The 23122-nt window shown below is 34.1% G+C and overlaps 2 protein-coding genes across 3 annotated transcripts; both read left to right on the forward strand.

The window, feature by feature from the left end:
* The first annotated feature begins 4559 nt into the window (after positions 1-4559).
* On the forward strand, positions 4560-14450 carry LOC128159377 (zinc finger protein 76-like). 2 transcript variants are annotated; one of them, XM_052822441.1, is made up of 14 exons: positions 4560-4688; positions 5896-6187; positions 7379-7496; positions 7811-7885; positions 8204-8344; positions 8439-8575; positions 8766-8852; positions 8940-9056; positions 9350-9551; positions 9645-9824; positions 12700-12927; positions 13357-13490; positions 13651-13773; positions 14037-14450. In XM_052822441.1, the coding sequence occupies exons 2-14, from the start codon at positions 5939-5941 to the stop codon at positions 14379-14381; spliced, it is 2136 nt and encodes a 711-aa protein (XP_052678401.1). In that variant the 5' UTR covers positions 4560-4688; positions 5896-5938; the 3' UTR covers positions 14382-14450. The 2 variants fall into 2 exon arrangements, with proteins under 2 accessions (XP_052678401.1, XP_052678410.1); XM_052822450.1 differs by lacking the exon at positions 4560-4688 and adding an exon at positions 4712-4870.
* A 568-nt stretch (positions 14451-15018) lies between these two features.
* On the forward strand, positions 15019-22902 carry LOC128161847 (dnaJ homolog subfamily C member 27-like). The gene is made up of 7 exons (XM_052825221.1): positions 15019-15395; positions 16263-16345; positions 16445-16514; positions 16645-16809; positions 17244-17360; positions 18671-18831; positions 21978-22902. Exons 1-7 carry the CDS (start codon positions 15318-15320, stop codon positions 22108-22110), a joined length of 807 nt encoding a protein of 268 aa, XP_052681181.1. The 5' UTR covers positions 15019-15317; the 3' UTR covers positions 22111-22902.
* The last annotated feature ends 220 nt before the right edge of the window (positions 22903-23122 follow it).

A 23122-nucleotide genomic window follows, 5' to 3' on the forward strand; every position in this document is an offset into this window, starting at 1 on the left:
AAAATGATTTGTTTGCCTATTTAGCTATTGTTTAGTAAAGATATAATTCATTTATTTTTAAAACTTTGAAATTTGAATTTTTACCTATGTCTTTATACAGAGGTCCCTTTAAGGAGATTTATATAGAGTCTTATAAACTGGCTACTACCAACCAGCCCTCCTAAGAAGCTTGTTCACATTTGATAACATTGTTAACGTCGTCGTACGTCGTGCGTTAACAATTTAACATTTTTAACTTATTCTTGAAAACTACAAGGCCAGTTGTTACTATTTTAGTGTGAAGCATCCCTGTATTAGCTGAGAAAATCTAGGTTGTGAAATTCTTAGCTCTACCAAAAGACGGGGCCAAACATGCAAAAGAGACCAATTTTTCAAAATGCTTCCAAAGGAGGATTCTCTACTGCAGTACCAATCTTAAATGTATCCTCATTCTTTGGCGCACGAGAGACATAAATAACAGAGATTGGCAACTGATCGAAATCTCGCGGTCCCTATTGTATAAAGGTTTTCCCAGTTTAAATCAGTTTATCTATCTAATAAACAATTATATCGAAATATAAACAGCTAAACCCTATTACCAAAACATTCACAATATTATATATTCATGAGTTCATGTATTATAAACAATATTAAAAGAGGAGTTTTAGGAGGCAGTTGGCTATGGCACGCCAAATTCACAATCAAAGTACTGAAGTACTGAAAGCCGGGCTCTTTTGGTGTGTCTTAATGCATATTGTGTAGTAAAGACTGAAAATCTCTCTCTCTCTCTCTCTCTCTCTCTCTCTCTCTCTCTCTCTCTCTCTCTCTCATGCTTTTAATGTCAGCAAAGCATCAGAGAGCGACCAAATTTTGTAAGCGGCTATAAACAAAAAATATGTCTGTCTAGTAGAAGTTAAAAAGTTCAACAGTTACTGCCTTGAATTTTGCAACAAGCATTATATATTCAATTCCCGTTTCTTCATCGCGCAGCAAAGTAGTTCATGGAAATTCATGCGCATTGTATGTGTCCAAAATGCATAGTAATGTTTTAAAAACACGTTATTAATAAGAAAACTAAAAAAGATAGACAATTCATTCGAAATTTAAAAAAAAGAAACAAAATTCCAACACTTTTGACAAAACGTGGCTCTTAGTGTAACTATTTGGTATAGCGGAAGCTTTACCTTGACGCTGTTTGGTTTTTTGTTTATTTGTGCTATTTATAGTAACATTGGCAATTTGCCTGCCTATAGCCAGGACTCTGCTTTCAGCAGAGCCCGGCTAAAAATGAGCTAAACATATAGTTTCACAGTTGATAAACTAGGTTTATCAGCTGTTACCTATAGTTTACGGATCCTAAACTATAGTTTACGATTCGTTAACTAGTTTATATCTGTGAAACTATATTTCACGAATGTAAACTATAGTTTACGAATGATAATCATAGTTTATCTATCTGTAAAAAAACGTTAACAATAGATTTTGCTGTTAATTTGTTAATTATAATTTACAATCGTAAACTATAGTTAAGAGTTGTTAATTATAGTTTCACAAATCGTGAAACTACATTTATCAGACAAATTCACAAAAATGAGCTAAACATAGTTTCACATTCGATAAACTAGGTTTATCGACTGTTAACTATAGTTTACGGATCGAAAACTATAGTTAACGACGTTAATCTATATTTCACCTCTTTAAACTATAGTTAACGCGATAATCAATGTTTCACATCTGGTAAGTATAGTTAACACTGAAAACAATCATTTGCGATTGTTAAACATAGTTTATCTGATAAATATAGTTTCGCCATTGTGAAACTATGATTAACAACTCTAAACTATATAGTTCACGAATGTAAATTGTAGTATTCAGGCACTATTCATTACACTCGGGCATCATCGGTATCATGCCGAGAGTTAATGAAGGCAATGGCCAGTTCAAAAAGAGTGCACAGTAGGAATGCAATTAACAGCTTTTCTTTGTTTATCAGACTGAATTTTCTTATCAGAACACCGATATTATCTTAGTTGAACATGTAGGTGAAAGTTTTGGGTGATATTAGCAATCACAATTTTACCATCAGTTATAGCTCATATGGCTTTAAGGCGCCAAATTCACAAAAATGTGATAAACTTAGTTTTAAGATTGTAAAGCATGGTTTACAAACAGAATCTCTCATTTATTATCTGATATGCGGAATTCTCTGTGAAACTATATTTTACGACCCTAAACTATAGTTTACGATTGAATCTATAGTTAGCTAGAGTTTTGTTCGTAAATCATAGATACGTTAATCCTAGTTACAGCAAGATAAGATTTTGCCTTAACAACGATCATTTTCATTGGTTGTTAAGATATACATGTATATTTTTTTTTTTTCAAGAAAATTGATTTTTCGATAACTTCATGGCAATTGAAATTATTAAAATAACTTACCTTTTTTTATTTTGATTAATAAAAAATTAATACAAACAACAACAAAAAAAAAGGCGGCCTTTTTTTAAAATTGTATTTACTGTACGGCGGAAGCTGAAGAGGGGCGCGATGGCCAGCAACAGCGAAAATATGGGTATGCTATAAATCAATTTTTACATTAGGCAAAAGTTGACAATGTAACGATCTTTTTTTGTACAGAGGGCAAATTCGCACGTGCTTCCCTATGAAGAGCCATTTTCTACAATGGTGCACAATTTGTATCGCCTCTCACGATTGGTTATACTCGAGATTTTAAATTGAAAACTATAGTTAACAAACATTTATACTCATAAACTATGTTTAACAGACATAAAATATAGTTTACGAACGTGAATTATAGTTTAGGACGATAAACTATGATTAACAAACGTAAATTATAGTTTATCTCTCAAAACTATAGTATAGGATCGTGAATTATATCTTATGTCTTTTAAATATAGTTTATAAATATAAATGTCAGTTAATTATAGTTTAGAACCGAAAACTATAATTAACTATATATAATTAAAACATAGTTTATCTGATAAATATAGTTTCACAATCGTGAAACTATATTTATCAACTCTAATCTATAGTTTACGAAGGTAACCCATAGTTTACAGATGTGAATCTATATTTATTAGCAAAATCTATTGTTAACGTGTATTTCCAGACAGAAAAACATAGATTTGCATTCGTAAACTATAGTTTACAGATGTGAAATATAGATTAACGTCGGTAACTATAGTTTAGGATATCGACTGTGAAACTATGTATTGCTAATTTATGTGAATTTGGCGTGCTTTAGATTTGTAAACCGTAGTTTACTGATCATAAAACCCTATTTATCAGATAAACTATGCTTAACAACCGCAAATGATTGTTTTCAGTGTTAACTATATATAGTTTACAAATGTGAAACATGGATTATCGCGTTAACTATAGTTTACAGATGTGAAATATAGATTAACGTCGGTAACTATAGTTTACAATCCGTAAACTATAGTTAACAGTCGATATGCCTAGTTTATCGACTGTGAAACTATGTTTAGCCCATTTTTGTGAATTTGGTGCACCATGCCATAGTTGGCTACCCGTCGCCCGTCAGAGATTTCGCCGATGTTTTATAGCTGACCAATATATTTTCTATATATTAATCTTATTTTCATAGTCAATTTTATGTTTTAAAAATGTCTAAAACCTATGCAAATTTTTTTTATAAAAACAATATACTTTTGGTTAAAGATATTATCTCAGTTTACTATTATGTAGTTTTCAAAGTAAGGGTAATTGGTCCCGTAACATTTTTCAACAACAAAACATGCTAATGGCGAAAGAAAAACATAGAATATACGAATAATTAATAAAAGTTAACAAGTTTTAAGTTAAAATCAAATGAAATAAGTTATGATGTGGTTTATTAATAAACAAGGCGCGAACGAGGTTTATGGCGAACGATTATTAGGGCGAACGATAATTAGAGCGAACGTACGGAACTAGGGCGAACGGACTCAGGCGAACATGTACAGGTAGATAAGGCGAATGAACCCGATACCATGGCGGAGTTGCTAATCTCTATTATTTACACATGTATGTCTCTGGGCGCACCTATCATTAAACATATATATAGACTTGAGCAAGTCCTAGGGAAGAAGTAGCTGCAGGTCTGTATATAGCTCCCAGTCTAAAAAAAATTCGGATGGACGACCTAGGAGCTATACAGTGCCTCCCATAGTAAAGAAAAAAAATGCAATTTACGGCGCACAAAAAATTAACACGTGGCAATAATTTGCAATATCTGAGAAGATATTGATTACTTTTAATAGATGGTAATATATATATAAGTACATGTATTAAGTTTCTCCCAGAAAATAACTGAAAAATCTTGATTTAATTTTAGAGAGCCTCGGTGTGTCAAGGAGTTGATATTTAATCACTCCCCTGTCCTTAAATGCCATATATCTAAAGTCGACAGATGAATGCAGATTTTTTGTTTGTCAATATCAATTTAAATTTTCCCGCTATTTTTGTATATGCAAAACACAGGGCCTTCATTGACGGATAGATTATATTTACTTTTTGTTATTTTGAAACGCGTAGTGTTTGTTTATAAAATAATAAGATTTATTTTTTTTTTAAAAAATCCCTTGTATGAATTATTTTTGTGGGCATTTTGATATTATATTTTTACTTGTGCTAGTTCCTGGCTAAAGTGCGTGCATTGCATGGTGGTCCAGAAAGTGGATCTTCGGGTAAGTTTTCCCAGTGTTCAATGATGACCCATTGCCTGTTGGGATTGATGTCGGCGTCGAGACGACGCAAGATTAGATTGAGAGATGCGAAATCCCAATGATTAAAATCGAATTTTGAATTAGAAAGCCGTTAGGATTTATACTTCCGCTCTATGTTGTCTATTTGTAAAATAAAAATGGAGGTCAGTGTCCGTTAGTTCGTTGTTATGGCTTGAGTTGCTATATTTGTCCAGAGATATTGAACAAACTCATCGAAAAAGTGAATGCTTACTAAAACTTGATAAATAGGCAGTTTGTTGACGAACATAGTTTGAAAATGGTTTAAACAAGGATTTCTGTTATGTGCACTCTAATATCTTATGTCTTTTGCTCACAAGAAATGCTCTGGAATTTTGTTGAACATTATTTTTTCACATTCATTGCTGTGGTATTGTTAAAAAAGAATATATTATAATTTTAAATTCAAACCTTCAGTTTTCATCCTTTTGAAATAAAAAGTGTTTATAACTACTCCCATTACCATCAGGGACGTTACCATGAATACTCCATGATATTAAATAAATCAGTCATGTATTGGGATGGGAGATAAATAGACCAGTTTATGTTGACTTTCATACATTTACTTATTCCATTCTTTAATTTTTGTTGTAAAAGTTTTTTGTTTTTTTTGAATGACTGATTCTCAAAATCGTACTTAACCCGATACTTTTTCTGAAAGTCTTTTTAAGAAATGAAAAAAAAAGGCCATTGACAATTATTACATTTAGGAAGAGGATTGTTGACAGTAAATGATGACATTGAAAAGGACAAAGCATAACTGTAATGCAAGAAAAGCATTTGAATCAATGAAATTTTTGTTGGAATCTGTTAAGCAGCTAGCTTGCTGTTATTGAAAATTATATATACAGATTTTAACTATCATTTTGTCTAAAGTGTATAGATAATTCTACCCAATTCAATATAGCAATCAACAGGCCTCTAAATGAAATCACTGAAGTGAAAGTACATAAAACCAAAGAAAATTCATTGATGTTTAAGATTTGTACTGTATAAGCTAATTGAAGATTTGGAGTCTCTCACTTATTCAGCAATGGATTCATTACAATTTTATTGAAGGGGTTGTATGACTTGTATGGGCAAAAATGTCTGAAGTTTTTTTTTTCTTTAAAAATACTTATTTAAATTAAGTTTTTCAAACATAATGTAGGTTTCTGCTACTTCTTTACTCCTGCTGAAGTCTATTGACCTACATGGACACAAGCTGTACCATCGACATACGAAATGTGGAGACGGTCCCCGATCAGATCACATCTGGAGACAGCCCTCGCAATGTAATTGTGGAAAGTCCAGTTCATGAGGCGGAGAGTCCGGGTCACATGGTGAGCCTCGGGGAGGAGGAGGAAGAGGAAGGCCTGGGGGATGAACAGCTGGTGGATGTCCCCAGCACGCTCGCAAGCTCATCAAATGACGTCAATCTGCTTCTTCTTCACTCAAATGGGGTTTGTTTTGTAGGACTTGCAATTAATATAATGAGAGCAGTAATTAACGAGGCCGAGTACAGAACGAGTACGCACGCTTTCGCGCAGCGTTTCATTTGTATTGTGACGTCATCTTTTTGCTTGGTTGACGCCATGGCGTGGTAGTTTCAACTGCAGATATTCAGCGAAAATTGTTGAAAATATCTCGTTTGATGCGTAAAAATAATGTTATATTGTGGAATAAACATAAATGTCTCGAAGTATAAGCTATATTTGGGCTCGGGTCGAAAACGTGAAGAGGATTCAGCAAGCCTAGCCCTCTGTCACGTTTTCTTAACCCGCCTAAATATAGCTTAATTCATATATTTCAAGAAAATAACCATGTATTTTATATTAATGACCCTTAATATGTGATGTTATATATTTTTTTATTACTTAAATATGTCTGAATGTTTTAATAATACTATATAGATCATCTTTTCCGCCTTTGTCAAATAAAAAATAGCCATTATCTGACTAATCCGGGAAATTGGGCATACAAAAATCAACTTTGATAAGACCCCTGGAACAAACCAGGAGGTAAAAGGTTTTTTTTATTTGACCATTTGATGCCTTTTAGCAATAACTTTAATATGTAGAACACAAAAAGAAATCCCTAGGGCAGAAGTTTTGAAAAAATGTAAAAAACATGCAAAATTGATACATTTCAAGCAAAATCCCATAGGGTCCTATGTTAAAGATTAACAAACTTTGAGATGACCCCCTAAACAAACGGTGTGGTAAATGTCTTATTTTTTAATCGTAAAATAATAATTATATCAGTAGAAATTCATGTAAAGAGTTTCATCCAAAAATCTAGGGCAGAACAAATTAGACCCGGCCTCGTTAATTTAAACCGTGTTGTTTAATGTAGCAGTGTGAATGAATTAATGGTGATTCTGGAAACAACCAGTAAGACAGACATTGAATTTTCTTGTTCAACATCATCATACTATTATTTGTACATTATTAAATGAGTTCAAAAATGACTTTATTTAAGAGTATACAATGAAATGCCAGTTGCCTGTATTCATTCCATGTATTCACAATATTATTAATGCTGTGATATTCTATTGGTAAAATTGTCCTTACTCCATTAATAATATGAGAACAAGTTTACATGATCTTTGACTGTTTTTACTGTGTGTTGTTGACGATTGGTGTTTATCTTAGGGAGGGCACCTGTCTTTGGAGACCTCGGCCTCGTCTGTTTCACAACAGATGGATACACAGACTGTCCAGGCTGTTACCTTGGCTGATGGAACCACCGCATTTATCCAGCATCCAAAAGGTTTGCTTTATTCTACCTTTAGCACCTCTTGAAGTATGTGAAAGTTGTTGATATATCATTCACTTTGTATTTTTGACATGCATGTGGAAAAGATGATATTGCTGGAATATGTCAATTCATTTAATTTTAAATCAAAAAATTCCATACTGATATATCCTACATTGATCTATAGGCTATCATGAATAACTCTCATCACCGAAAATGTTTGGGGTACAGCCCATGATATTTGATGCTTATAAGTAGTGTCTCTAATGGCTATCGTCTTTCCATTGCTATCTAATTCTGCTTATCTAATGATGACATATTGAATATAGGGGGAAAGTTTATGGAGGGACAGACCATTAGCCTGGAGGATGGGAGCACTGCAGTAGTACAGGGCATCAGTCATGGTGAGACATTTAGCATCATTATTGTTAACATGGTTCACCTCAAATATTCATCACGAATATATTTGTTCTCTGATCTCTTTCCATCAAAGCATCTATATTTTGCCCATCTTTTATAAATCTTTTTATTAAGCTTATCGGTAGTTAATGCTGCTTCAAGGGATAATTATTCCCATCATTTGTAACTTCTGGTTTGGTATTAGACCAAATATCCTAGCCAAGGTAAATTGCTGGGATATTATTATTCCATATCCTTTCCAAAGTTACCCATCATTCCTCCATGCACTTTAACTTCATCCCTTTTCCAATTCCTGCTTTCAGTTCTGCCTGTCAACAACATTCAGTCAGAGATAGACAGTGTGGTCAATCCCAACATCGTTCTGACCGACTCCACACAGGTGGGGGGTCAACCCATACAGCTAGAAGACGGAACCACCGCATTCCTTCACCACACCCCAAAAGGTTTATCCAGTGTCATATTTACACTACCCTATTGTGATCAGTTTCATTAGATGTGTAACAGTTTGGGGTTACATGCTATGTATGATGTTTTCAGAGGGTTTACAGGCGATCCAGTTAGAGGATGGGACCACTGCATACATCACTCACCCCTCTGCAGAATCTCTCTTTGGGGACGCTCAGATCACTAACCTAGACAGCAGCACTCTCAGTCTAGACCAGCTGGCTACTCAGGTGAGACAATACCTGTCATACTTTGGCAAAAGACATTTAGAAATGAAAAAGATATTTTCTGTATCTTTTATCAGTGATCAATCTGTATAAATCCAACAGACAGCATTGCATGCCGTGTGTATGGACCAGTCTTTTCTACATGTACATTGAGATATTGTAGATATTTGTAGTAGTGAATCTGTTTTTCTAGGTGACTGTTGATCAGATGAAGGAGCCCAGCCTGGAATCTCTACAGACCAGTACTAGTCCTCTTGGTGCTAACACTTCAGTGGTGCATGTAAGTCTGTAAACTGTCTGTTAAACCATGCCCTTACCTGTATACAGTTTACTGTGTCTCTACATGTATACCTGTGTTATATTGCAGACTGTAATAGCTGCTGGTCTAACAACGGATGAGAAGACAATGGTATTTGGGGAGAAGGCTTACCGATGTAGCTTTGACGGCTGCGGCAGGCTGTACACCACACAGCACCACCTGAAGGTGAGTGGATATAGAATACATGTACACCACACAGCACCACCTGAAGGTGAGTGGATATAGAATACATGTACCCTGTCTGTTTGTTGAGAAAATAAATGAAGCAATTCTACATTATCTGTATACAGTGTGATTCTGATTATCCCTCTCCATAAGAATTTCTAACAACATGCTCACTTGGCATCAGGATTAAGGCCAGCTACCAGCCCTGGAGGAATTATGTATTGGTTAATATTGTCACATATTGTATATCAGAAAAGGAGTTGAATGTACATAAGTTTGTGTTTTCTATTAAGGTTCATGAGAGATCACATACTGGGGTCCGTCCATTTAAATGTGATTATGAAGGCTGTGGTAAAGCTTTCGCTACTGGCTATGGACTGAAATCTCACACACGTGTTCACACAGGTGAAAAACCTTACAAATGCCCGGAGGAGGGGTGTGACAAGGGTTTCAAGACCTCGGGGGATCTTCAGAAGCATGTCCGCACCCACACAGGTAAGTAAGGGGAGATTATAACACTAATTTCATACTACAATAAAAGAAATGTCAAAGAAATATATATATCTGTTCATGCAATGTGAATTTAAGGTGAGCGCCCCTTTAAGTGCCCCTTTGAGGGATGTGAGCGATCCTTTACCACCTCCAACATAAGGAAAGTACACATCCGCACACACACTGGAGAGAGGCCTTACATCTGTAATGAGGAGGGATGTGGTAGGGCTTTTGCCAGCGCCACCAACTACAAGAACCACATCAGGATCCACACAGGTGTGTTCATTGAAATCAGTATGGCATACAGGTGTGTGATGCACATTTGTATCTAAACTTTATATTTATTTTTTTGGATGGTTGATAAGGGATGTAAAAGTTTTACCACTCATGGCTATTACATGACCCCATGGCAAATTTGCTATCAATGCCATGAATCAAGTTTCTGAAAAAAAACTGTTACTTGAGCTGTGTTAAGCAGTGCTAGACCATTGATAATGATCTTTAAATAAATTGACAACATTTTGCTATTAAATTTGCACTTTTTTTTTCATGAAAACAGGATAACTTAGACAAGAAGTACGGTACATAAAACCGTTATTCTGAAACTTATTCTTTCAATTATTGGGGTATTATATAATTATAACATTTTTAGCTCACCGAGACGAAGTCAGGGGGAGCTTATGCTATACCCTCGGCGTCGGCGTCCGGACCTGGTTAAAGTTTTTGTTGCAGGTCCTGTATCTAAGCTATTACTTGTCCTATCTTCACCAAACTTGCATGGATGATGCATCTGGACCTACTTATGGACTTGAAAGACTTGGATGCTGAGTCTGAGTCCTAAATTTCAGATGCTGGAGGAGGTTAAGGTTGTTGGACCAGGTTAAAGTTTTTGTTGCAGGTGCCCTTTGATAGCAATATCTAAGTTACTGCTGGTCCGTACTTCACCAAACTTGCATCGATGGTGTGTCTTATGATACTGATGCACCAGACAGGCTTGAGTGCTGAATCTGAGCAATAGGTTTCGGATGCTGGAGGAGGTTAAGGTTTTTGGAGCTGGTTAAAGTTTTTGTTGCAGGTGCCCTTTGATAGCAATATCTAAGTTACTGCTGGTCCGTATTTCACCAAACTTGCATGGATGGTGTGTCTTATGATACTGATGCACCAGGCAGGCATGGGTGCTGAATCTGAGCTATATGTTTCGGATGCTGGAGGAGGTTAAGGTTTTTAGAGCTGGTTAAAGGTTTTGTTGCAGGTGCCCTCTGATGATTATATCTTAGTTACTACTTGTCTTAACTTCACCAGACTTCCATGGATGGTGCGTCTTATGATACTGATGCACCTGACAGGTTTGAATGCTGAGTCTGAGCCATAGGTTTCAGATGCTGGATATGGTTAAGTGTTTTTGGAACAGGTCACATGTTTAATAGATAATAGTACTTTTTCAAACGTGCATAGTTGATTAAACTGTAGTATGAATGAATCACAAAGGAAGCTTCAGATGCAGAGCTTGATTTCCATTATCAAGGATGCTAAAAAATATATCTTAGTTATTACAGGTCCTAACTTCACCAAACTTGAATGGATGGTGTGTCTTATGATACAGATGCACCTGACAGGCATGGATGTTGAATCTGAGCCATAGGTTGCGGATGCTGGAGCAGGTTAAGGTTTTAATTGCTAGTGCCCTCTGATGATGATATCTTAGTTATTACTGGTCTGAACTTCACCAAACTTGCATGGAGATGCGTCTTATGTATACTGATGCACCTGACTGGCTTGAATGCTGAACCTGAACCATAGGTTTCGGATGCTGGATGAGGTTTAGTTTTTTTGGGAACAGGTCACATGTTTTATAGATGATAGCTTGCATAGTTGATTTAACTATATTATAAATGAAACGCAGAGGTTGCTTCAGATGCAGAGCTTGATCTCCATTATCAATGATGCTAAAGAAATCTCCTCCCTCACTCAAACCTGCTCGATAGATATATGTGTTTGTTGATAAATGATATAACATGATTCCTATGATATAGTATTGTATGGTATGAAACAATATTGTTTAATATGATACAATATAATATCATATGTAATATTATAAAAAGTTATATGATACGATATGATATTGTATAAATTTTTTTTTATATTTTATGTTATGATAATGTATCATGATATCGTTATGTATAGTATTGTATATTATGATACAATATTGTATAATATTATATTTTATTATTAATTTATTATTTAATCACATGATACTATTACATAAGATATTGCAAAATATAATATTATTGTATCCTATGATACAATATTGTTTATTCTATATTATTGTATCATACGATTTTGTATAATTTGATATTAGTTTCTGTAATATAGAATTATATCACATGAAATTGTATAATATGATACTGTAATAATATATCATATCGTATCATACAATATTGTTTAATATGATATTGGTTTATAATATGATATATTATCACATCACATGAAATTGTATGATATTGTAAAATATATTGTTGCATCATATGATACAATATGTATAATATAATATTGTATTATATAATATTTTACTTTATCACATCATATTGTATCATTTGATATGATACAATGTTGTATCAAAAAATATTGTATCATATGATACAATATCAAATTATGTATCAAAATGATACAGTATCATACAATATCATACTATATTGTACAATTTAATATCATTTGTTTCAATGTTATGATGTAATATGATATTGTAATATAATACTAAATTGTTTTATAAATTATGATATTGTATTATTTGATCAAATACAATAACGTATAACACAATACAATGTCATACCATACGTTACAATATCATATCTCATCATTGTTTATTATGGTATTTTATTGTATTATATGATATATGTTGTAAATATGATAGGATGCAATATTTAATTTTATATTATTGTATTGATTAACATATGAACTTATGATAATCATACAATTTTTTAACAGATGATATACGATATTGTGTCAAAACAGAATCCATGAATATCCAAGATCATAAAGTATGATTTTCATTTAATATAATAAAGGTGGTCTCATAAAGGTGAAGTCTCATAAGGGTGATGTCTCGTCTCGGTGAGCTTTGTAATCTGTGATTACCTATGTTTTTGGACAGGAGAGAAGCCCTATGTGTGTACAGTGCAGGGCTGTGGTAAGCGATTCACAGAATACTCCTCCCTCTACAAACACCATGTTGTTCACACTCACTCCAAGCCCTACCACTGCAATCACTGTGGCAAAACCTACAGACAAACTTCCACGCTCGCCATGCACAAGAGGACGGCTCACGGGGAAGATACAACCGCCGAGTTGGAGGCTCAGGTGTACAATGAACAGATCTTTGGTAAGTTCAGCACACAGGTGTACAATTAACAAATCTTTAGTAAGTTCAACACACAGGTGTACAATGTACAGATCTTTGGTAAGTTCAACACACAGGAGTACAATAAACAGATCTTTAGTAAGTTCATTAAACATGTAAAATGTAAATATTTGGTAAGTTCAGTTTACAGGTATAATGTGATTCTTTGGTAAGTTCATCTTTTATACAGGTTTAATATAAGTCTTTGGTTAGTTCAGCTTACTGTTATTTTCAGATCTTTGGTATCCTCAGCTCAGGTATATGTACATAAAAGAGCACGGATGCACTGTGGACAAATCTTATATAAGTTTAGTCAATGTCTTCAATGTTTTCATGTTTCATGCATTGTGCTTGTCAGATATTTGTACAAAATGTATATTTTACCAATACATTTGTAAATTGTATATTTAGCCAAATCAAATGAGCAGCCACCAGAGAAGAGAGCCAAGTTTGAGTATGCTATTCAGGCCAAGGAGGAGGAAGGAGGGGATCCCCTGATCCAGAATGAGGCTGTCGTTATAAATACAGAGTCCCAGAACTCACAGGTACGAGTACTGATAATGTTGCATACATGCCAAGCACCTGCACAGAAATGGGATATATAGTAGCAGTGAGGATTAAAAACTGTCTTTTGTAGAATGATGACAAAATATTAGTTTGGTACTATGTTAAGACTTAGGGTAGTTGATTTGTTTGTTGTTGCAGGAATCTCTTTTATCCAGTGACCAGGTCCCTACCAGTGCCAACATAGCAACTATCACAATGGGGGAGCATGGTCAACAACAGGTGTTTGTGATCACTGACCCTGCTCAGCTGGAGGCTCTACAGGTAAACTAATCTTATCCATATAAACAGGAATTGCATATACATTGTACATATGAATGACATGAGGATTTTAAATTGGTCAGTAAGACATGTTGCTCAGTCTTGAAGAATGCATTTCAGAGAGATGTAGTTCAATTGATTAAGTGATCTTTCTATGACAGTCAAAGAATGAACTTCTTATTTACATCCATGCTGATTGTACTGGCAAAATAGAAAATTTAGTCCTAACACAAGTAACCATGCACTGTTTCAATTTCAATTTTTAGCAATTAGCAGCTCAGCAACAGCAGCAGCAGAGAGAGAACTTGACAGACTCGTCAGAGCAACACCTTACCACCATCAGCGTGGGTCAAACTGAAGAGGAATCTCAGACAGAATTAACTGACCAATCAGAGGAAGCCCTGGTGCAGCTCGACCAATCACAACAAGTAATTGTACCAAAGCTTGAGCCCCAAGCGCACATAGAGTCCGTAGTGCTGGAAGATGGGTCATCGTACTCGGAGAAAGAAATCCTGGAGGGTGTGATGGAGGCTGATATAGTAGCTGGTGATATTGTCACAGACGGGGACATCACTGGAACAGGAGTATTGGAGGAAACCGTCCAAACATAAACAGCAATTAATTCTGTCATTGTTATTTATTTTGTATATTTTCTTTATTATTAAATTTGTTGACTCTTTGTTAACTTGTTCTTTTTTTTTCATGCATGTTTGGAATAGTTATGTTTTGATTTTCATATGATATAGTCTCAAGTTAGGTTAATTTTATGGGCCAGACTCATCCAAAAAATCTTGACAAGCAAACTAATTTCCTTTTTTTTTCATATCCATTTTTTACATGCTCCTGTAAAATGGTTGGGGGGGGGGCAAATCAATAATAATTCAATTTTTTATATGTAAATTTTAAAAAAATAGTTGCTGCAAGAAAAAATGGGGGGGGGCGCGGCGCCCCCCCCCCCCCCTCATGCTACGTGCATGTATAATGCCTAGATAAAGCAAAATTATAAAAACGTCACTGAAATTATACACACATTAACGCTGCTATTTTTAGTGAAAGGTACATGTTTTAACATTTAGTTTGTTTTTTTTTTTTCATTATTCTGTCATGTTAGCTGCTTTTTCGTTCAGCATTAATTAAAAAAAAAAACGCTCGGCTTTTATCGAATGAAGTGTACGAATAATACATAGTACAAGTTATCTTTTCCTGTACTTTAATATTTTTCAACCAATCAAATAAGGGGAGATTTAATCTGCCGATCTGAAATTCCGCTTTCTTGATCAAGTTTCAGTTGCCAGAGACGCTTGCATATATGTATTTAGATTTTTAAAAAGGAATGAGTGGAAATTCATACCAGTTTTCGACCTTGCTATCTTCAACGCTTGATTTACAACACCAATAATGGAAGAAAACACGATTTTACCTAATCATATTTTATTCATTCAGAAATCGATATCATGATATCTGAAGATTTAGATTATTTACTTTGTTATTTATTTGTTCCATAAATTTCTGATAAATCGTATTGGTCAGAAATTGATTTGAGAAAGATGACAGGAATGGACAAGAAATCAAAGAAGCCGCTTAGGATAAAAATCATCAGCATGGGTAACGCGGAGGTTGGAAAGGTGCGTATTAGCCTATTCTGTTACTTAAAACACTGCTGAATGCGTTTGTGTGTGTGTAGCTTTTTTTCCCATTAGCTCTTATGGTTATGGCAGGGGCACATGTGAGTTTAAAGAGTATATACCACCCCCAGTGTTTGTTACTATAGTATAGGGAATGTAATTTAAGTGTGATTTTTTACCTAAACAAATGCATATTTTTATTTAGAGTAATATTATGTAAGTATACTCTGTCCGAAGATATCCTTGATTCATATTTTGCTTATTCGATATTAGTACATGCATCAGGGTTCAAACAGTGTTCTTTCAAAACTTCCAAAATTTCAAGATTTCTCCTTTGGAATATGCCCACATCATGTTTTGATACACTGCTAAAAATAAAAGAGTCTACTAGGATTTTGCTTTGCAAAAGACAAGATTAATGTACCTGAATCTTGAATATTTTTCCTTTCTGAAATATTTTCACAGGTATGTGTATTTTTATATAAAATCACCAAAATGTGATGTATACAAAAACTATTGGGGCAGACTATTATATTTGTCTATACAAATGCTAGAATAATTTCTTTTTGATGTAAATAATGTAATTAATTAATACATGACGGTCAGACGTACTGGCCCGTTGGATTGCTTGCGCCATGCAGATATAGCTAAGTTGTAGAGAACCTGACTAGAGATTCCAGGGGCCTGGGTTTGAAACCTTATAGATAATCTGATCCATCATTATTTCACCTGTCAGAATTATAACATACAAAATGACATAAACTATAGCATTTCACTATACTTGTATAATAGTTTTTCATTACTGCTATAATTCAAATTAAATAACCATATATATTATAATGATTATGTTTATAACATATTTTGCAGAGCTGTATTATCAAAAGATACTGTGAGAAGAGATTTGTTCATAAATACCTTGCTACAATAGGAATTGACTATGGTGTTACCAAGTAAGTCAAAGTTACATATATATATAAGTATGTATGAATTTGAACTGTCATGATTTGTAATACATTGACTGAATCTCGGATGATGTTTTGCTTCTACAGGGTCACAGTTAAAGAGAGGGATATAAAGGTTAACATTTTCGACATGGCAGGACATCCAATTTTTTATGAGGTAAATATTCATGTTAAGAACATGTATACCTTGTGCAATCATAAAGATATAAAATACAAAAAATTTATTTTTGAAAACTGAACATAAATTAATATACTTCAGCTACAAGCTTCCTTTTCTTTACGTGCAGGTCAGGAATGAGTTTTATAAAGACACACAAGGAGCTGTGGTTGTGTTTGATGTCGGAGACAGACAGAGCTTTGATGCACTGGACAGCTGGATGTTAGAAATGCAGAATGAAATCGGCAACCAGTCGGAGATGGACAATGTGGTGGTGTGTGTTTGTGCTAACAAGGTAAGAAGATGGTGTAATTTAAAAGGTACTAGTCTAAAAACAATTGATGGTTCATGCCTCTAAAGGATTTGAGGGGACTTGCTGTATATATATATAATTATACATGTATGTAATTAAGCTGTCTGTGAAGGTATCAATGCAAAGTATATTACAGTACTATAGCATATTGGGTTACTATATAAAGTGAAGTGAAGTATATAGAAATTTGCTCATGTGTTTGCTAGCAATCAAAGTCATGTATATATATATCTTGGTTATTGTATGATTAGAGCAGACTCAGCTAGATCATAAATTTATGATAAAGTTTTGCATATACATGTAATTATTATTGACGATATGTCAAGGACATCTTGCAGTGATAACAGAAATGAACTGTTTTCTGATTGCCTTGTAATGCTGTACTGAATGTTTTTGAATTCTGATTCCTGATTCAGAATGACAAGAAGCGTGTGGTGGATGAAGCAGAGGCGCGGATCTGGGCGGAGACCAAGGGCTACCATTATTTTGAGACGTCAGCACAGACTGGGGAGGGAGTCTCAGAAATGTTTCAGGTTTGGTGGAATATATAAACACACAACTTCTTCAATTAATTGTCTCTTTGATACTAGTTTTACTATTACGTCTGAATTAAAGCACATGTGTCTATATGTAGGCATTGAACCTAGCTCATTTTTGAAGTCAAATTCTGTTAAGATAATCATACTGTAATCAATTTATGTAGCATGGAATTGGATTAAATTTAATTCAAACAGTGCCCCCCCCCCCCCCCCAAAAAAAAAAAATGTATGAAGATACTAGTAATGGGGAAAATCTGAAAGAATTTCTGATGTTAAGGTAGTCCTATACTCGGCACTAAATGGGCTCAATCATTAAAAGCTTAGCTTTAAATGATAAATATACATTCTAACAATACATATACAAAAGAAAATATGTATGTTTACATGCTAGTTTGTTTGTTATCACCTCTCAGACGGGTGTACCCCCTTGCAAAAATTATTGACAATTATGAAATTTGCCAGACGTCCGTTTTTCCTAAAAATAATAACACATTTTGGGAAAATTAGAAATGAACATACAAAATAGAGTATAAATATTTATTTAAGCCATATCTCATCAATAATTTTGCGCAAATTTTTGTAAGTAAGTACGCTTTATGGACCTGATGTATCAAAATAGAATACAAAAAATGCAATGCTAGTATCGCGTTTGGAAATAATTTTACTATTTTATGGACTCAAACTTAAATTCATGGTGTTTATTCTATAGATTGACATCTTAAAAAACAGATTTGGTAAAATAAATTATATGTTGACGGATTACTTTTCACGCTATAAGCTCTAAACCAAGTAGACCCTGACGAAAAAATCCGTAAAAATCACATTTTGCTACAGTTTTCTGCCTAGATCTGTCAATAATGTTAGATATCATTTGAACATTAATTAATTGACGATTGATTAAATTCGAAATAGCTTCTGTCTCTAAATTTAAACCGGTTTTAGTAAAAGAAAAAGAAAAATTCGGGGGGGGGGGGGGGGGGGGGGGTCAAAACAAAGAAAATTTAAGCATACCTGACATCCTGGTTAATTAGAAACTTCATTTTTCATTTTACTTTAACAGAATCGAGTTTCTCAACATTAATCATTTCGATCTCTCATAGAATACATATATTACCGTTCTAATTGCTTATTATTGCCATTATTTACAACAGCGATGTAGAGCAAAATCAATACCGGGTATCAAAAACGCTTCGTAAAAGTCGAACCAATATTGTAAAATCCGTATAATGACGTAGTGCGATACTCGGACTACTTTAATAATCAATGTTGCTTATTTTCACAAATTGCCAACTGTTGTGTTACAGACTTTGTTTGAGTCGGTGGTGATGGCGTTTGAGAATGGTGGTAAGCGAGTCCCTGTACAAACGACACTGGGCTACTCCAAGGAACAGGCAGACGCCATACAGAAGCTCCGCAACGCAAAAAACGATTATGAGAGGCTCGGCCTGCCACCTGGTGCTACAAAGTATGTTAATGAGTGAATGAACAGCTGTTTTGTTTTACAGAGTAAATTTCTTGCTCAAAGAGGGAAGGCTTACCAGTTATAATGCATTGCCCAATGTATAGAACCAAACTGTCTAATTTAATCTTCCAATGCAGAAAAGTTCAATTTAAATTCATGTTAGACAAACATTGTACGTAATTGATTAGAGTGGCACTCCAGTACAAAAAACTGAATATACCTGTAACTGCATGTAGCTTCACAATGAATGAAAAGCTGCAATAGCTGCAACTATAATTAGTTTAGTTAGTGTAATATATGTTATTTCTGCTATATTATTTTAGCACCAAACACCAAACTCTAAGACCTAAGAGCTCATTGATTATCTTTCAGGTCAAATACAATAAAGTTTCTTTGCAGTCAAATACAAAAAAGTTAATTATTCAAATGTGAATAACTACTGTTAATCAAAATATTATCAGTTATTAATTGTAAATGTTTATACAATTTTTCAGGAATATAAAGTTTGAAAAATGCCTTTAGAAACTAAAAGATTATATGACTAATTTAGATCTACCTGGTATATTGATTATGAAGTTAATATTTACCTGGTACCTAGTTTACTTGGTCACTTGAGCAAATAGTAGTTTGGACTGCCATAAGATTTACCTGCTTGTCATCAATAGTTCTATTCGATTGTCAAACTTTATTTCATATCACTAATAATTTTCAATTCATCTCCATGTTATCAATACAATTCTTGGTTACAAAGCAAAGTTACAAGGTCACCATTATAGAACACATTGATAATACAGTAAAACTCGTTTAGTACGAACACAGATATATCGAAATATAGGATATAGCAAATTTTTTGTTGAGTCCACGGCAAAAGTTTTAAGTAATCTTTTCAACAGTTTTACGGTTATATCAAATTCGGATATAACAAATTTTCGGATATAGCGAACTGATTTTGAGCCCCGTAGAGGTGGTCTGCTATTTCAAAAACCAGATGTTTTCTTTTATTTTGTTTCATTGTATTTTGTTTAAGTTATTGAACCACTGGTAAACACTTTCAGAACGAGAAAAATGTTGAAATATAACTCTGTGAAATTAGACTTTTTAAATGTTTTGAATATCAAAATTGACATCGTCTTGTTACTTTTAATCAGTATAAATGACCAACCCATGGCAACCAATGACAGCTAATCAGTACAATGTACTAATAGTCACCAATTTACACACCAAGGTACTTTTGACATTGAAAATAAAAGGAAGCATGCGGTTGACTTTTCAAGTTATGAAATTTTTGCAAAACATTGCATGCACAGCTTAAGAATCTATCTTGGAATTTACTGAATAAATGTAATTGTTGATTTGATTGATTATTTATAACAATTGCTGAGTCATGTGTGCATGAGAGTGGCTTTGTTGTCATGAATCATCTTTCAAACTCACAGTTTTAGAAAAACAATCAGACAGCTATATTGTGTCTATTTCTGATTCTATTAACCTTGAACTTTGACCTTTGTTTAGCTCTTTGGAAGCCTTCCCTTTTCGTTGAGGTAAACCTCTGTAGCTCTTCCTTTTTCTGTTGAAATTAAGTTCTTATTCAGAGAGCTCTGTACAAATAACAAGGACTAGGGTGCCAATGTATAGATCACAAGCAAACTCTGATCTGTCCACACTTAATGCTGATTTTAGACTATGCTTGTGTGTGTATTTGGATTATCAAATATTATTGATGGTATATTCTTGTATATGCAAAAATATCTGTTTCTATATTTTGCAGATTCTTTTTTTATGATGTGTAATTTATGCGTTTTATTTAAGTTTTATAATTTAAAATTTTTAGGTTTTTGAAATAGATTTCTCACTTTATTTATTCTGTCAATGGCATTAATTGATGCTAATTATTTCCTATTTTGGTAGAATTTAAGTAGAAGTGATGTTTCATTTTTAGTGTATTAAAGCAAATTGGAATTCCCTCGATCTGCACTCAACCAATATTTCATGCAAGAATTCTAATTGCTTGAAAATTTAAATATTTCTGTAGTCATGCACCGTACATTGTTACCATGATAAATTCAGGTACCAGTAGCTGCAGTTTTGTAGATTTTGTTAAGCATATGAATATCAGTACATTTTATTTTAATCAGCAGTCACCTTTTTTTCTTGGCTGTATATGTATAACATTCTAATATTTGCTTTGTGTAAGGGAGTTATTTTATTATTGATGTTAATATCATACTAACACAAACATTTTGAATTTACATTTTTATGAAGTTCATGTCCTTGTATTACAATAGAATTCTGATCATGTATAAGTGTGAACTATAGTTACCATAGGCGTCGGAACCGGGGGGGCTAGGGGTGGCTTAGCCCCCCCACTTTTTTTGCAAATTTATACCTAACCATTAGAAACATAGTATGATTTTTCTCTCAGGAAAGATTATTGTTCCTAAATTTACCTTGAAAGATTGAGAAGTTTTTTTCTTTTGGAAGTATAGGTATACTGTGGTTTCATCAATATTCGTTGAATACCAATTATCGTGGATTTCGTTGTTGAGTTGATCCACAAAATTTAATGTTCATTGTAGTGTAATTTTTATTAACATTTTCTATTGATAGGGTCATTGGCCACGAATTTACGTATCCTTGAAAATGTGATTTTCACTTTATCCACGAAAATTGATACCCTTGAAAATTAATGAAAATACAGTAGTATACTCCCCCCCCCTCCCCCCACGGATTAGGATTTTCATGATTTTGGAAATTACTTTTTTCTCAATATTTATGAGGATTAGTCTAGCCCCCCCACTTTTAATTTGCTTCCGACGCCAGTGGTTACTACCATGTAAGAGTTCAAAAATGGATTGACCTTGAACCAACTTTCTAGAACAATGACCAAGGTTTTATATTTCTGTGTTTAATTATTTTCATGTCCAAATTTTCTCTCCCCTTGACCCTATAATATATGGCCTATATTTCTCTTATAGTGAGCTCACGGGTAAAGTTTGTGTAGTGACCTTGATCCTTAGTATTTTTAAAAAATAGATTTTCTACACAATAATAGAAATGTGTGTGTTGTTTGTATTATATTATGTCTGAAATTAATTTACAATGAATCTTTTTGTAAATCTTAATGATGTGTTCTTTCTTTTTTTATCCAGAGACGATGTGAACCGAGCCTATAGAAAGCTAGCTGTCCTTCTTCACCCGGACAAGAGCGTGGCGCCGGGCAGTGAGGAAGCCTTCAAGCTCCTGGTAGCCGCCCGCACCACCTTACTGAAGCGGTGCCAGTAACACTGCCCTACCTTTGTCTTTCTGTCTTCTGTGATATTCTCAACATTTCATCTGTCCAACATTCATTGTATTCTGCCATTGGTGCATGTATGTGTGTGAAAGTCTGGCTAGAAACAGTACTGGACACAAAAATGTGACAATGACATCATCAACAGCACGAGACCTTCTTAATGTCTGCAAGGGAAGGACCCTATTAAGGCCATTTGACTAATGTATACATGTATTCCATATACCGGTAGTGCTCCGTCCATACACAGTGTTTGTTCAATCAGTGTCTGTGCTTTACATTCTTTGTTTTATTGATTTTTTTTACAATATGTTAGTACGGTACTCATAGTTTTTCGAATTTCCAAAAACTCTTTCAGTTTGTACCAAGAGTGTGGTGACTGACAATAGGTTCAAGATCTAGTTTACTGACAATGTTTAGTGGGGTATGTTTAGCCACCAGGTGCAGTATCACAACTATTTACTCACACATCCGGTTACCATTTTGTTAGCGTGGAACAAATTGGGGGTACCATTGTAGATGTTCTTTGTTAGACAATTTTATGATTGACAGTGATTTATGTATTATTTGTAGTCTATATGGTAACAGTGAGGTTCAGTATTAGAAACCAGCCCTGCACGCACTGCGTGAATTTGGTTTTTGTTTTTTGTTTTGTTCAGTTTTGATTTTCTGTGCATTCTGTGAAAAATCACAAAAATCTTCTGCCATCATGTACAGTTACAATATTTTTTAAAGTACTTTTAAAAAATAGTTATTTAGTTACAATTAAAGAAAATTTAAAATAATATCTTTTTGTATTTTAATTGATGAATTGCTATAATAACATCTGTTTTCAAAATAATGCGACTTTGAAAGCTGGGATCGTAACAGTGCGTGTTGACTAAATGTGATGATCAAACGGGACACTAAATATAGTCAATCTTAATATAGATAAATATGTTGTAAAGACTTCATTAGCAGATGGCATGCTCTGGGAATAAATGTACCCTGTTGCTCTCACCATGG

Source organism: Crassostrea angulata, chromosome 1, assembly GCF_025612915.1.
Source record: "Crassostrea angulata isolate pt1a10 chromosome 1, ASM2561291v2, whole genome shotgun sequence".
Classification (NCBI taxonomy): domain Eukaryota; kingdom Metazoa; phylum Mollusca; class Bivalvia; order Ostreida; family Ostreidae; genus Magallana; species Magallana angulata.